At 38.6% G+C, this 17,011-nt stretch overlaps 2 protein-coding genes across 2 annotated transcripts; one reads left to right on the top strand and one right to left on the bottom strand.

The window, feature by feature from the left end:
• Positions 1 to 9,910: 9,910 nt before the first annotated feature.
• On the bottom strand, positions 9,911 to 12,389 carry LOC133530681 (heat shock protein 83). Its single transcript, XM_061868700.1, has one exon. It carries the CDS (start codon positions 12,225 to 12,227, stop codon positions 10,077 to 10,079), a length of 2,151 nt encoding a protein of 716 aa, XP_061724684.1. The 5' UTR covers positions 12,228 to 12,389; the 3' UTR covers positions 9,911 to 10,076.
• A 3,144-nt stretch (positions 12,390 to 15,533) lies between these two features.
• On the top strand, positions 15,534 to 16,395 carry LOC133530685 (protein lethal(2)essential for life-like). Its single transcript, XM_061868703.1, has one exon. It carries the CDS (start codon positions 15,734 to 15,736, stop codon positions 16,310 to 16,312), a length of 579 nt encoding a protein of 192 aa, XP_061724687.1. The 5' UTR covers positions 15,534 to 15,733; the 3' UTR covers positions 16,313 to 16,395.
• Positions 16,396 to 17,011: the final 616 nt, after the last annotated feature.

Below are 17,011 nucleotides of genomic sequence, written 5' to 3'. Positions count from 1 at the left end.
TATCATTATCGAGGCATGCTATCGTAACAATGATAGAGTAATAACAAATAACGTATCGGAAATCATTGTTCTACGCAACACGCAAGAAAATAGCACTAAAAGTTTTTAGAATATCAAAAACTGCTGATTTTCGATTATTTATTTAAGACAACAATGGATCCAATCGGTATTAGTTCATACTTAATAATAAATATAGATTTTGTCGTTTGACTAATTTTCCACAAATAAATAAAATAAATCATTTATTGCAGACAATAATCAAGCTTAATAATAAGCCCGCAGGGCAGCTTGTGGCGAGCTGTTGAGGAGTAACGACGACGCCACGGACCCGAGTTCTCCCGAGAGTCGGTCAGGATCTCCGTCTCCGGTGTGTCTTCGTCGGTCTTAGTGGAGTAGTGGACCCCAAGGGGACCCCGTAGGACTCTCAGCTCTGGCTTTCTTTCATTGGCCGTCCACAATGACAATTGTACCTACGTAGGGTGACGTGCTAAAAGACGACAATGACTATACATTATGCCGGGCGTTTCCTGTAACAGGAGCAATAAATTAAACTGTAGGCTGTAGTCCTCAACTCACCAACATTTGTTCAGCAACTTTTGAAAATAACTTATGTTTTAATTTTTACTACACATTAAAGTTAATTCTAAGACGCAATGTATTGCGAATTTTGTTACGTTTAAAGCTTGACAAGCAACGTCAAACACACTGATGTCAGCGTACATTGAAAATAATATTAAATTTGTATGAAAAACATAAAATCTAAAGATTTAATAATTTTTAAAAATTGTTAATCTAAAGTTATATCGTTTTAGGAGTACAATATATGGTTTAATTATATTCTCGTGTTACAGGAAACACCCGGTATATATTAATAATAGGTAGGTGATGCGAAGCTCACCGGGTCAGCTAGTTTTAAATAAAAACTTATCCATCGAGATGACGGTTTTCTTATGCACCTCTAAAAATAAAGTTATCTTAGCAAATGCTCTTTTTTATTGCATCTCCAAGTAGTCCATTCCAAAAACTTTCAGGATGTCCCAATGTAAGTACATTAATATAACATGTAAGACATTAGTAGTACTTGTAAGTACAAGTTTGCAAATAGTAGGTATGTACAAATACCATCGGCGAGTAGATAGCCAGTTATTATTGTCCTTTACTGAAGCTAACTATCATGTCACGTCACGTTATAGCAATAGAATGTAATAACTAGTAATACTAATAAAAGTAATAAGCAGGCAAATAATAACAACTTTTTCCAAAAAAAAGTAAACCGACTTCAAAAAGGATAAAATATTATCCTTTTTTCAGTATATGCGTTACCAACTAATATGTTTGAAGTCGGTGCCAAGCCAAATTTAGAAGCATACCATGATTTTGGTGCTATTCGATAAAGATGCGACTATATAAGTATGTACAATACGTCGGATTGCCTATTACAACGACAGCAATGAACATACTTTCTGTAGGTAGGTACCTACCGCTACCTAAAGGTTGTCTGGAAGAGATCGCTTTTTAGCGATAAGACCGCCTGTTGTTACCTGGTTCTATTTTCCATTAAAATTCATTTGTAGTTTTACAAGTATGTAAACTGTATAATTGTTGGTGCAATAAAGAATATTTACTTACTTACTTACTTACCTAAGAACACACGGTCGAACCTTTTTGCGCAGTCCGTACCATGTTTGTCTGTATATTAGTATAATACAGTATAATCGTTTATTTGCCGTCGCAATTTTTAAAGAGCTATTTTCGAACTATCCATAGCACGCAAGTGTGGAATTGAGACTGAGTTATTTCCAGACCCTTATCCAGAGAACTTCATTTCAAATTATAAAACAATTCAAGGACCGTCTTCAGGGCGAAACTTTTTACCTTCATGCCAAATTTCACCTAAATCGATTCAGATACTTAGCCGTGAAAAGGTAACAAAGAGACAGATATAATTTATACCACGTTTATAATACCTATTACTACAATTGTAATGTGATTTATAGACATAAAGCTGATTATTTTTGACCGGTATTGTTACTATTTGGCTTGGCACCGACTTCAAACATATTAGTTGTTAACGCATATACTTAAATTAAAACCGGCCAAGAGCATGTCGGGCCACGCTCAGTGTAGGGTTCCGTAGTTGCTCTTCCGTCACACTAAGCTAAACTGGAGCTTAAAGTATAGTAAATTGTTAACCAAGGTATGAAACGGTACCTTTCACCCGAGTTAAACAAATAGGCAAATTTGCATAATAAGTACCTAATTAAAGTAAGTCTTTTACTATGAAGGGAAAACTTTTTGCGATAACTCAAAAACAGCTAAACTGATCATGTCCGCTATAGTTTTCATTTAATGTCTCTCTTAAGTTCTACTTCTACGATTTTTTTCATATTTTTTAGACCTATGGTTTAAAAGTTAGAGGGGGGGGGACACATTTTTTTTTTCTTTCGGAGCGATTATCTCCGAATATATTCACTTTATCAAAAAATGTTTCTTGAAGACCCCTAGTAGTTATTATTTGAAAGATCTTTCCAACGATACCCCACACTGCAGCGTTGAAACAAAAAAAAACATCACCCCCCACTTTACGTGTAGGGGAGGCACCCTAAAAAAAAAAATTTTTAGATTTTATTGTACGACTTTTTCGGTGTTATTGATTTATATATCCATGCCGAATTTCAGCTTTCTAGCACTAAGGACCACGGAGCAAAGCCTCGGACAGACAGACAGACAGACAGACAGACAGACGGGCATGGCGAAACTATAAGGGTTCCTATTAGTTGACTACGGAATCCTAAAAATGCACAACGTTAATATTCAAGTTTTCACTTCTGCCAGCACTCCCGGAGTGCAACCCGATTTTTTTTGTCACTCGCTATCTACCAATAGTTCTAGGGCGAACCATGGGCGAACATACCGAGTGAAATGGTGTCTAATGTATTCCGGTTGTTTTTACTAGTTTTTACATCCGTGTCGGCGAGAGTGCGGGTGCTACCGCGCATGCTGAGCGCAGCGAACGCGCCGCATGCATCCCGAATGAAGGTTGGTTGAGGGAGGCGATGGCTGAGATACGCGTCATACTCGTGAACGGGTGCTGTTTGTGGAGACCGGTCTGTTTGAGTTAACACGGGCTACATGTTATGTTATAAGTATGTAACTTTACTTTTGAGTGGCATTAATGTGAGACACTTCATTCGGTTCCTGTCTGATTTAATTTCTTGTCTCTTAATTATTTATATAAGAATTCAAGTCTTGGAGACCCTCTACATCTCTAAGGATAATTTAATGTTTTTTTTTTATCTCTGACACTTAGAGACTAAATTAGTTTATTTAAGGAACAAGTAAAATTAATGGTACATACAATCAAATAAAATAGCTACTTATATTAAAATTAATAACTAATCTAAATTAAAATATATCTAAATAAGGCCCCCGCGGCATTGTGCCAAACATGCTGGCAGCATTCCCTCGCTGAATGGCAATACTTATGCGCTGCGAGAGAAAGCTGACAGCTCTCTGGTCACCGGTAGAATCTATGAGAAGAGAGAGAGACTTATACATATACCAGTAGAGACTTATACATCTCTAAAGAATTCCAGCCACCAAATCCAGTCGCACTCCGGTGCTCACTCTATGTGGGTGTTATACAAACTATACAACGTGACTCATCTTCATGACCTTGAGTGAATAATATCGCGTTTTATCTTCTCTAACTTATAGTGTTATCACATTGCCCGATCCGATATCGGGCGACCCTTGGGGAAAAGCAGCTGTTAGAGGGTGTCCCATGGCATATAGGCAAAGGGAATTTGAAATAGAGGTGGATTGTCAAAGAAAACTTTGTAGCCACAGTAAATTTACTGCCACGTTTCGACACATGATTTAGAACGCCATTTGACTTTGATCCTTATTTTTTCACTGATATGTGTTAAAAAGTGGCGCCATCTTACCGGGCATTTGCTAAAGGTTGTGGCGCCATCGCTCTAAACGGTGCCGCCATACCTTTGGCCTTTGATCTATTAGATGGCGCCCTTTTTAGGGTTCCGTAGCCAAATGGCAAAAAACGGAACCCTTATAGATTCGTCATGTCCGTCTGTCTGCCCGATTATGTCACAGCCACTTTTTTCCGAAACTATAAGAGCTATACTGTTCAAACTTGGTAAGTAGATGTATTCTATGAACCGCATTAAGATTTTTACACAAAAATAGAAAAAAAAACAAAATTTTTTGGGGGTTCCCCATACTTAGAACTGAAATTAAAAAAATCTTTTTTCATCAAACCCATACGCGTGGGGTATCTATGGATAGGTCTTCAAAAATGATATTTAGGTTCCTAACATCATTTTTTTCTAAACTGAATAGTTTGCGCGAGAGACACTTCCAAAGTGAAAAAAATTGTGTGCCCCCCCCCCTGTAACTTCTAAAATAACAGAATGAAAAATCTAAAAAAAATATATGATATACATTACCATGCAAACTTCCACCGAAAATTGGTTTGAACGAGATCTAGTAAGTAGTATTTTTTAATACTGCATGAACCCAACGGACCAACGCATCATCGAAATAGATTATGTTAAGTAGTTTTAGGTATTTATTGTTTTGTTTATATTGTACTAACTTAGATATATAGGTAGATAAATAATAATTGTTGTATGTACTAACACTATATGAGTTTTTAGCTCGAAATAAATGATTTTCATTTCATTTCATTTCAATACGTCATAAATGGTACGGAACCCTTCATGGGCGAGTCCGACTCGCATTTTTTGATATTTAACAAAAACACATATCAGTGAAAGAATAAAGATCCAAGACAAATGTCGTTCTAGAAGCTTTAATCATGTGTCGAAAGATGGCAGTAAATTTACTGTGGCTACAAAGTTTTCTTTTACAATCCACCACTAGGTATTCAATAGGTTCGATATCGGGTCGGACAATGTGATAACCACTGACCTATCACACATAGACAGTTTGTCCTCATAAGGCTAATCTGCCAAAAGTGAAGCCGAAACTCGATCGATGTGTGCGTGCGACGCTCGTGTCTTACGCTCAGCGACACACACATATATACAAAAATGGGTTGCCAGAGTTCATTTATTCCCCTTAAAGTAGATGGATTTTAACATTTTTAACCACATCCTTCGGGATGGGCTATCAATCATTTGGGAGTGTGTATGTAGATATTAAATTTGTAGCAAAAGCTTTCAAGGTTTCTTTTAAGGACTTTGCATTTCTGTACTTTGTGAAATAATGTTTAAATAAAAAAACGTTTATTTTTTTATTTTACAAATGTGCACAGATAATAGCTGGTAGAATTGACTTTGGAATAATGATTTTAAATGATAAATATTTAATGACGATCATTTGGATTTGATTTGGTTTGATTTTATTTGACTAATACAACTTACGTATGTAATCCGTCTTTATCACTATTTCACTCATGTTTTCTTAAGATATCCTAACAATTAACATTAATTTGACTAATATTTTCTTCGGGTTGGTGTGGTGAAAAGTTTTGTGTTTCACTTGTGGCAAAATTTGTTTAACTCTCGTAACTTGAAACCCTCGCAACGCTCAAGATTCCATTTTTCGACATTTTGGATCTTTATTTAGCTCGAGTAGCGATATTAGCACGAGCGGTTAAACAACAACTTTTCCACTTGTAAAACAAATAACTATTTATCGTCAGTACTAGTAATTGTACCTGCAGGCCTAGCCAAGGTGGCAATCGCTATTGCTTCGAACAACGAAACGCTTTGTGTCTCTCTATCAGTCTTCCATATAAGTGCGACAGTGACAGTTGCGTTTCGTTTTTACAGACCTTAACTGTAACACCTGTGTTCCACAAATAAAATTTACTTTACTTGCTCATCAAAATGGCGAGAGCATATTCGACTATGTTTAGTCGGTTTCCATATTGCATCGTTCCTATTTAATCTAATTTTTTCCGTCCATCTCGCAGACAGAAGCGGATCAGTCGGAAATCTAAAACGAATATCACACAAAATAAAAATATGAATTTAAACTGTAATTTTATAAAAGACAAAACATTATTTGAAATAAAAGAATGAAAAACTAAAAAAGAATATTTTCTAGTCATACAAGGAACTTAAAGTAAGCATATTCATTTTATCAATGTAATCGTCATGCCTCATTTGGAGGAAAAAAGATTCATATCACCTGGCAACATTTATAAGTAATGGCGGCTGACGAAAATTTGGATTTTTGTATTTACAATTACGTAAAAATATCACATTAAACTGGATACTTACGCGTGAAATGTTATATCAGGCGGTTTGTTTTTATTCACTGATGTGTTGTGACACCAATTCACCGCACAAACAACCATCTTTCTTGTATTTTTTAATTTATAACCGGGAGGTGTACACAAACCAACTCGACCTTGAGTACTGCGAGGGCCGTTCGGATACGATGACACGAGGGCGACATAATGTCGTACTCGAAATGGCTTCACTAGGGATGTACAGACTAGGCATCTAGGCTAGTTATAAATCTATGGTGATAACGCTCTAATACTTACTCTACGAGTATAGTTCGTGTCACACACGATGACGCGCGGATTTGTCAAATCTAACCTATAATAACATGATATTACAATTCAAGGCACGTGTCTTCGTGAATGACACGATCTATAATATACTGACGACACAACTCACAGCCGAAATGAAATTCCAATGTTTAAATACCTTTCAATTTTATTTTATTTTATTTCATCCACAAATTCAGTAGGTACTCAACCTGCGGCCCGACTGGCTTCTTAGGTGGCCCGTCAGGTAATCCTGGTAGATATTTACATAATGAAAATTCACCTTGCGGCCCGGGGTTACAAGGCAAAATGTCGCAGGCAAAGTCTAGTACCTAAGTATTGTATACGCTCAAATTACAAGTTACTAACTCACGGACAACTGCAATAGTTGTATTATAGATGCAAATAATGATAGTGGGATGAATAGGTGACGGCCGTTTGAGCATGAATGCCCCCTCTTCCCCCTTCCCCTTCTGCGCAAGCGCCGTTCCCACGACAACACTGTTTTGTTGCTGTGTTCGCTCAACAGGTAATAATTCCAACGAGCCAACATACAAAATAAACTCTGCCCCACGCCTGCTCAATGGGTAATGCTTGCCGACCGGTTTAGCCTAGTGGGTAGTGACCCTGCCTACGAAGCTGATGGTCCCGGGTTCAAATCCTGGTAAGGGCATTTATTTGTGTGATGAGCATGGATATTTGTTCCTGCGTCATGGGTGTTTTCTATGTATTTAAGTATTTATAAATATTTATATATTATATATATCGTTGCCTAAGTACCCTCAACACAAGCCTTATTGAGCTTACTGTGGAACTTAGTCAATTTGTGTAATAATGTCCTATAATATTTATGTATTTATTTGTCAACGAACCAACATACGATACGACATACTCTGCCCCACTACACATTAGAGAAGTCATTGAATTATTTGACCATATTTTCTCCCAACACATTTAACACGGCTGTGTTAAGCAGATCCGGAATAGGTAGGTTGCTCAGGAATGGAACACGACCAGCCAAAACCCTAAGACCAAAACTAGGAATCTGGTCGCAATGATCTATTAAATTTCGTTACCTCCCTCTTTTGGCTCTTCCATATTCGGGCAGATGTATATTCAATTCCATCGAAAATCTAAATAATTACTTAATGATGAAATGATTTAGGTTTCCGATGTTCGGGATAGGCCTGGCCTTAATGTATGTTAGTATTTTTTTTAATACTTCATAAATGGTACGGAACCCTTCATGGGCAAGTCCGACTCGCACTTGGCCGCTTTTTTTAATGACTATTAAAGTTAAAAGCGAAAAATATGTTTCATACAATTTTTTTAATTTTGAGAAAATCTATAAAAATCAAACGGTCAACACATCAAATTGTGTAAAAATATTTTCAATAATATTAATATCCAGAGAGGAAAATGGGGACTACGTTTGTATAGAAAGACGGTTTCGGAGCGGTCGTCCTCTGATCGAGCTCTCGTTCTCGTTTTACTCTGACTGCAAGAGCGGTCCGTGTATGTTGATCACTGGGTAACTGCTCGAGCAGTCCGTGTATGGCGGCTATAGTTGTGCCGTTCTCGAGAACGTTCTCAGTTTTGTATGGGGAATGTTCTCTTGCAAGAACATTCCCTATAATAAACGGAGAACATTCTCGAGAACGAGAGAACTATAGGCGGCTCTAAAACCACGCGTGCATTTTGCTCGTACTTGTCCGTACATGTATTGGCGCGAGCGAGATGTACGGGCAACTGATCATTTTAATATTACCTATTTACCTACATCTTGGTAAAACATTAAACACCAAACCACCGAACTACGGTGCAATGAACTGTCTTCGTCTGCCAAGAATTCTCTAGGTCAATTACTCAGATATTTGAAATACACACGAATGTAAAATGGTTCACGGCGCATTATATTTTAGTCGAGTATTTTTCCTGAAATAAGTAAATTCATTAAGAAATAACGCGCAACGTATTTCAAGTGCACATTAGCGCCTGACACTATTCAATGAGCAAAACTTTTGAACGAAATGTTTGCTTTGACTGTTGCTGAACTAACTGTAATTTAAGTGCCAAAGATAGATGCAATTGCAGCATAGTCTAGTTTTCTAGAAGCTTCGATGCTACGCTATTGATCTGCCTGAATGTGGGTCACATAAATTTGATGAAAGAACTATTCTATTGCTGTTTTAGAAAATTTAATTTTGTAGATGTATTGTGACAAAGAAATAAACATTCATTTATTTGCTTCGACTAGAAAATCAAGCCTTGTGGGTGCATTCATTAAAATCAGTTCAGTAATTCAGCTATCGTTTCGTGTAAGTAAGGCGTAATGATTTGGCACACTGAAACAGCTTTGTTATCTCGTGAGTCAGCTTCCTGTATGAGTTATGTTGTATGACTAAACTTCTTTATATGAGCAAATTCTCTAGATTACCTAGACTAAGCCAGTGGTGGATAGCGTTACAACACTTACAATTAAATGACTAAAATTTGATTGTGTTTGTTCATAGTATCTGGTAGGGCAGAGACGTATGGTCCCTTACACCATCCAATTTAAATGAATATTTCAGGAGAAATCGTAAATCAATGTTTCATTTCGAGCCATATAGCTTGTACGAAATGTTTAAGACGCTATCCGCAGTTTTCTAATTTTTACCACCTTATGCGCTGGGATCGCTTTACTTACTCGGTGACCGGGTTTGGCCTAGTGGGTAGTGACCCTGCCTACGAAGCTGATGGTCCCGGGTTCAAATCCTGGTAAGGGCATTTATTCGTGTGATGAGCATGGATGTTTGTTCCCGAGTAATGGGTGTTTTCTAAGTATTTATAAATATTTATATATTATATATATCGTTGTCCAAGTACCCTCAACACAAGCCTTATTGAGCTTACTGTGGGACTTAAGTCAATTTGTGTAATAATGTCCTATAATATTTTTTATTATTTACTTACCCCCACCATGCACTTCGCACGGTCCCACAATTAAGAGAATTTCCTATTTTGACATCCAAAACAGCTGGCGCTGTACTGCGCCATGTTTCGCGGTCACTGAACTGTCAAACGTCAACTTTTGACATTCGTAAGTTACTGCAAAAATGTATGGAGCTGTACAGCGCCATCTCGTTTACCTGCCAAATTCGAAGCCCGAAATATCTAATCAATGTATCTCTTTGGCAGTAGTCAACAAAGATGCATTGATTACAATCAATTCTCTTTGCTAACAATTAGTGTAATCCGAAAATAGCTACGCACAATACAGTGCAATAATTATTTTGAATAACTATTTCTGTAGTCTAGAGTCGAGAATATTAGCTATTATTGGGTTACATAGACAAGGTATTTATTTGAATAAAAAGACAAAAATAATTATAAAATTTGTTTTATTCGAAGACAACTGAGCACTTAAAACAGTGAAAACAAAAAAGTTGTTACCATTATTAATGGTTTGGAATTGTTTGAACTAAATCAGTCTTTGGTTGTACACCAGTGCACAAATCAATTAAACCAAGAACTAAAATAGGCGGGTGGTTTAATCGACCTCCTCCATGCGGGACGCATCATCAGCATCTCCTTCCAGCGGGGGAACGTCTCCAGCACTGGCCTCTTCAACTTGGATAGGCTCGTCCTCATCAATGCCAAGACCAAGCTTGATCATTCTGTAGATGCGGGAGGCGTGCACCTGAGGCTCATCCAGAGCGAAGCCAGATGACAGCAGAGCAGTCTCGTACAGCAGGATGACCAAGTCCTTCACAGCTTTGTCATTCTTGTCAGCATCAGCCTTCTGTCTAAGCGTCTCAACAATGGAATGGTCAGGGTTGATTTCTAAATGCTTCTTAGCAGCCATGTAGCCCATGGTGGAAGTGTCGCGGAGAGCTTGGGCCTTCATGATGCGTTCCATGTTGGCCGACCAGCCATACTGAGCAGTGACAATACAGCATGGGGACTCTACCAGCCTGTTAGAGACAACAACCTTTTCAACTTTGTTGTCCAGGATGTTCTTCATGACCTTGCAGAGGCCTTCGAACTTGACTTTGTCCTCCTCACGTTTCTTCTTCTCTTCCTCATCTTCAGGCAGCTCCAAGCCTTCCTTGGTGACGGAAACTAGGGACTTTCCGTCATACTCCCTCATCTGTTGGACTACATACTCATCGATGGGCTCAGTCATGTAGACAACTTCATAGCCGCGCTTCTTGACTCGCTCTACAAAGGATGAGTTGGCAACTTGGTCGCGGTTCTCACCGGTGATGTAGTAGATGTGTTTCTGGTTTTCCTTCATGCGGGAGACATACTCCTTGAGGGAGCATGCCTCATCACCAGAGGCAGAGGTGTGGTAGCGCAGCAAGTCAGCGAGCTTTGAGCGGTTCTGTGTGTCCTCATGGATACCCAGTTTCAGGTTCTTGCTGAACTGTTCGTAATACTTCTTGTAGTTCTCCTTGTCCTCCGCCAGCTCCTCGAAGAGCTCCAAGCATTTCTTAACTAAGTTTTTCCTAATTACTTTAAGGATTTTGTTTTGCTGGAGCATCTCACGAGAGATGTTCAGGGGCAAGTCCTCACTGTCGACCACACCCTTGACGAAGTTCAGGTACTCAGGGATGAGGTCTTCGCAGTTGTCCATGATGAATACTCGGCGGACGTACAGTTTGATGTTGTTCTTGCGCTTCTTGTTCTCAAACAGATCGAATGGGGCTCTGCGGGGGATGAACAGGAGGGCGCGGAACTCTAGTTGGCCCTCCACGGAGAAGTGCTTGACGGCGAGGTGGTCTTCCCAGTCATTGGTGAGCGATTTGTAGAAGTCACCATACTCCTCCTGGGTGATGTCGTCAGCGTTGCGGGTCCAGATGGGCTTGGTCTTGTTGAGCTCCTCGTCCTCTGTGTATTTTTCTTTGATGGTCTTCTTTTTCTTCTTTTTGTCCTTGCCGTCTTCCTCCTCGTCCTCCCCGACGTCCTCGATCTTGGGCTTGTCGTCCTCGGTCTCCTCTTTCTTCTCCTCCTCGGCCTCGTCGTCGGAGAGCTCCTTCTCGCGTTCTTTCTCAACCACGAGTTTGATCGGGTATCCAATGAACTGCGAGTGCTTCTTGACGATCTCCTTGATCTTTGACTCCTCCAAGTACTCCGACAGGTCTTCCTTGATGTGGAGGACGATCTTTGTGCCGCGGCCTAGGGGCTCGCCCGTGTCGGGGCGGACGGTGAAGGAGCCTCCCGCAGCGGACTCCCAGACGTACTGCTCGTCGTCGTTGTGCTTGGAGTGGACGGTGACGCGGTCGGCCACGAGGTAGCACGAGTAGAAACCCACGCCGAACTGACCGATCATGCTGATGTCGGCGCCGGCTTGCAGCGCTTCCATGAAAGCCTTTGTTCCCGACTTCGCGATAGTGCCCAAGTTGTTCACCAAATCGGCCTTGGTCATTCCGATACCGGTGTCAATGAGGGTGAGCGTGCCCTCGCTCTTGTTGGGCACGATCTTGATGTACAGCTCCTTGCCGCTATCCAGCTTCGACGGGTCGGTGAGCGACTCATAACGGATCTTGTCCAAGGCGTCGGAGGAATTTGAAATTAACTCACGAAGGAAGATTTCTTTGTTCGAGTAGAATGTGTTGATGATGAGTGACATGAGCTGGGCGATCTCCGCCTGGAAGGCGAAGGTCTCCACCTCCCCCGATGTCTGCATATCTTCAGGCATTTTCGTAGTTTTCACAGAGATTCTTCAAAATATATACTCAGGAAACTTTTCTATACAGAATAACGTTAATTCGCCCGGTTTTCACTTATAATAGAACACGTGTTAGATCGCGCGTTGATTCGCAGTTTCAGTCTCGCTTGTATTTGATTCAATGACGGCGCGGGAAACGTCAACCGGCTTATATAGACAGCGCTCGCAAGAGCCATCTGTGTACGAGTAGAAAATTCTAGAGAATTCGCTGGGGATTTGCAACCTTTGGTTCGCATTTATAAAAAATGATGCAATCGTACACGTGGTGATGACTGATTAGTTTTAAGATGTTGATTATTGCATTTTTGTATATGTCATACGAGGAACCCGAAACATTTTAACCACGCATTTCTACGGCTATAAGAAGGAAAAAAATATATATGAGTTTATGTAAATTTTGGCAAAAAAACTTTTTAGTTTGATTTTTTTTTTATTGTACTTACCTAAAATGTTGTCTTACAACTTACTTGAAATGAATTTATGCTTTTCTTTTTCTTATAACCTAGTGGTATCATCGCCATAAAAAAGGCGTTTTGCACTAAGTAACAACACAAAGATATGGTTTTTATTAATTGGTATTAACTCTGAAAACAATATATGACAATTTATTATTTACGTGTGATCAGGAATACACTGTTAAAATCTTTCGGGTTCCTCGTGTTACACCGTGTAGATATAATATAAAAGTATAGGTATACGTTTTTAATTGCCCTCGGTTTCTCCTCATACTAATCATGAGTTTATGTTTATACATGCTTTCGATTTTTTTAAGAATTAGAGCAGAATAAGAAACATATATTATGGTAATAATTATATGTTACAATTCTAGACCAATATTATACAAGAGTACACAGGTTTAAAACTCTGAAAATACAATAATAATGCTTTAAGGTAACGCTTGAAAACAATTTTTTTACATTTGCTGCATTTATAAAGCGTTTCTTCATACCTAATAATTTTGCTAAATCTACAGGAGAAAAATATTTAACTGTTTATCAAATAACAATGAGTTTTTTTTATGTATCTTTCTCACTTTACAAAAACATAGTCATACCAATATGCCATGCAGTGTTCGTATTATTATAAAATGTTACAGTAGAATAAAATACATTCTTTTATTTAGCACTATTTTATTTAGGAAGCTCAAATCTGCAAACAAGCTGAGTAATTTTAGGACACCTTTATTTCTCTTTTGTCAACAGTTTAGAAGTTTTACGCCGAGGCGATACACGGGACACAAACATCGCCTCACATAGAAATAGCACTCATAACGAATAGGCAAATAACTATAGTGGCTCTGTGAGCTGTCGACCTCACGAATCCCCATGGCTCCGCAAATTTGAAATATTTTCAAAATCTGAATCTACCAAAAAATCAACGTAATTATCGAATCTGCTCACAGAATTTCACGAAAATCGTTTAAGAAACCTTTAGAGAAGAACATCCGGACATACGAAAGAATTTTTGCCTAAGAAGCTAAATTGGACATCTTCGCTTTCGCTCGGTCAATAACCATTTTTGTTTAAGAAACAACAAAAAAAGGTTGACGGCACCACAGCTTCTTTCATCTGTACATCTACTTGCCGAGAGATGGCGCACATAGCAATCATTAGCATTCTTAAGAAAGATTCTAGAATGTTCCAGATATTTCTGGAAAAATGTTAAAATCTTTAAATTTGTAAATGAAAATATACCAACAAACTATTGAAATAAATCATAAATAATTAAATAAAGATTTTTTTGATAAGACTAGATCAAGTTCCATTCATAATGTGGTGATTTTGCCATAACAAAACAATGGTCTCGAATATTCCAGCCATATCCGGCGTGTAGTTTGACTTCTCGCCGCAGTCTGCGCTAGTGGCATCCGGGTTCGTAATTTCTGGTGCATTCTTTGAAATGTACTGTATTGATTAAATGCATTTTCGAAACTTAATTTTTTTTTTCAGCAGGGAATGACTTTGAAAAAATCAAAACAGCCTAAATATAAAACTTACTTAAATGTTTCAGTAAACAATATCTAGAATCCAGAGAAAAGGCATGAATTATATTGATAATTAATCACTCCTTTATGTTTTAATTTTAGAAAGTACCTATATAAGTATATACAGGGAATATGAGGGAGATGAGGGAGGTATGTTCTGACTGAATCCAGGAAATTTCTAGCTAATGCTCCATTTTAAAAATAGGCCTTGTTTTTATACCTCAGATAAGTATTACTAAAATGACAGTCCCGTTAGATTCATATGTTCAGCTAGGTAGGTTAGTACAAAATTCGTAAAGAAAGCAGGAAAATATAAAATAATATATTTTCCTAAAAATTATGAGTAACACAGTAGTATGTACCCCATTGCATTATTTTCTTTAACTGTACCTAGGTTTATCTGTGTCATAGTCATATTACGCGAACACATAAGTACTCATTTCTATTGTGTACAACCTATGGCCATTCGGAAACTACGGGATGTTGCTTATTTATTACCTTTGCCTAGTAACTGGGGTCAATGTAACGGTCAAGTGCGAACAGGACAAAACCAAGGACGCTCTTATCAATGTGACCAACTAGGAACATGTTTCCGTATGGCCCTATGGTTGACTGGTAGAATGTGTATACATATATCTAATTACCTACCTAATTGTGTCCACGTTTTTACTAGGTTATCCTCATGTTATCCTAATTTTAGATTCCGTAAGCGAATGGGCATTACGGAGATATCCATCCATCATTTTTATGTGGTAATTGTTTAATTTATACAATTCTTTTGTTAAAACATGAATCCGTAATTGCGCCGGCCGGTTGTCATTTGTTTTTACGTTTTTTAGACCTTGTGCTACACACTACACGTGACATTTAAACATGAACACGTGCGTAAACATTGTTTTTTTTTTTTTAAGAATAACTCCTTCTAGATATTTCTACCATTGTGCTGTGTGCGGCACAAACGTCCCCAACCCCTCAACCCACATACCGTGGGAATATTCGCGAAATATCTCGTGTCTCGCTTCATACATAAAATAGGATTGTGTTCTATAGTGACATCTATTGGCGAATAGTAGAACTTTGTTAAAAGTAAATAAGATGTATATCTGGTTTATCAGTTCTAAAGCCTTATAAATTGAATAGAAAAGACTATCCAAGTAAGTTATGAATGTAATTTAGACAATAAAAAGAAATAAGTTAGTTACTAATAAATACTATGATTTTTTTTACAAGTTTGATTTTAGTCGCCATCTACCGGCAGATAGTTGCAGCTTGTAGTCACTATAGTAGGGTATAGAGTCTCGACTTTTCCTGAACGTCCGCAATAGTTCCGCTATTTCCCGCTAGGTGCCAAGAACATTCTTGTATTTTCTCGAATGCATTTTCCTATCCATATAAACATGACGGCAACAGCGATCGGCATCATTCGATTGTAAGCAAGCGAACCAAGCGATTCAAGCTAATCTCAAGCGACTCAATAAGTCATCAATCTGCAATGGCGCTCTTATTACTCGACGAATTACGCCCCCGTCGTCTTCGGGATCAACTTTTTGGCCTCGATTTATCGCCGGACGATTTTCTAATGGACATTTTCGACCGTCCATCCCTGCAGCGTCGGTACTCTCGTCCTTGGCGAAATTTGGCTTTGGCGGCTCGGGATGTGGGATCCACCATCAAAACCGACAAAGACAAGTTCCAAGTCAACATGGACGTCCAACATTTCGCTCCTGAGGAGATTTCTGTGAAAACTGCGGACGGCTGCGTGGTCATCGAAGGAAAACACGAAGAGAGGAAGGATGAACATGGATACATCTCCAGGCAGTTCAAACGAAGATATACTCTGCCCGAGGACTGCAATCCTGACACTGTGGAGTCCAGACTATCATCAGACGGAGTCCTAACAGTGGTAGCGCCTAGAGCGTCGGAGAGTAAAGGCGAAAGGGCGGTCCCTATCACCCACACTGGGCCGGTACGGAGGAAGCACCATGACGAAGAAGATGGAGAAGGGAAGAAGCTGGAGAACTTGGAGAATGGAGAAGAGGAAAAGTCGCCGCAGAAAAAGAGACGACGCTAGATGCTAGGTTAAGTTTTGCTTAGGTTAATCCATTCCAGTATTTTGAAGACTGATTTTTCTAATAAATGTTCCGTTCAAATTAATTATTTGTTTTATTTGAACTGGCCCTTTACTTTTACCTTTTTTTGATTTTAACCATCAAATAGTAATATAAAGTCTGACCAGTAATATGCGCGTGCCATTTTGCGGAATTTCATTTGAACTACATTTTTCATATACTAAACTGAAAGGAATAACAGCGCCGTCTTGACTATGATCTTATATTTCTGGTCGGGCTTTACTTACAGAAAAGTCACGTCCGAAAATATCGATACGAAAAAATTGCCAAAAATATGTATACACGACTTTATTGCCCTTATATTTAGGTAGTGTAAATAATTTTTGGCACATTTTTTGTACCGATATTTTTAGACGTCTGTACAAGTTAGCAAAATAATAAATATTAATAATCTTTTTACATGTGCATATAGAAGGCTACTAGTGATACTCCACTAGCTGTTCGTCCGTCCGTCTGTCACCAGGCTGTATATATCTCATAAACCGTGATAGGCAGTTGAAATTTTCACAGAAGATGTATAACAATAAATACTAAAAAAACCAATAAAATAAATATTTAAGGGGGCTCCCATACAACAAACGTGTTTTTTTTTTCGCCCTTTTTATAGATAATGGTACGGAACCCTTTGCGCGCGAGTCCGA

The sequence above is a fragment of the Cydia pomonella genome, chromosome 23, assembly GCF_033807575.1.
Source record: "Cydia pomonella isolate Wapato2018A chromosome 23, ilCydPomo1, whole genome shotgun sequence".
NCBI lineage: Eukaryota > Metazoa > Arthropoda > Insecta > Lepidoptera > Tortricidae > Cydia > Cydia pomonella.
Note: the sequence above shows the minus strand (reverse complement) of the source record. Positions and strands in the feature narration are given on the sequence as shown.

Bases quoted from the DNA above. Each gene is read 5' to 3' on its own strand.
- LOC133530681 (XM_061868700.1), bottom strand. From the start codon at position 12,227: ATGCCTGAAGATATGCAGACATCGGGGGAGGTGGAGACCTTCGCCTTC.
- LOC133530685 (XM_061868703.1), top strand. From the start codon at position 15,734: ATGGCGCTCTTATTACTCGACGAATTACGCCCCCGTCGTCTTCGGGAT.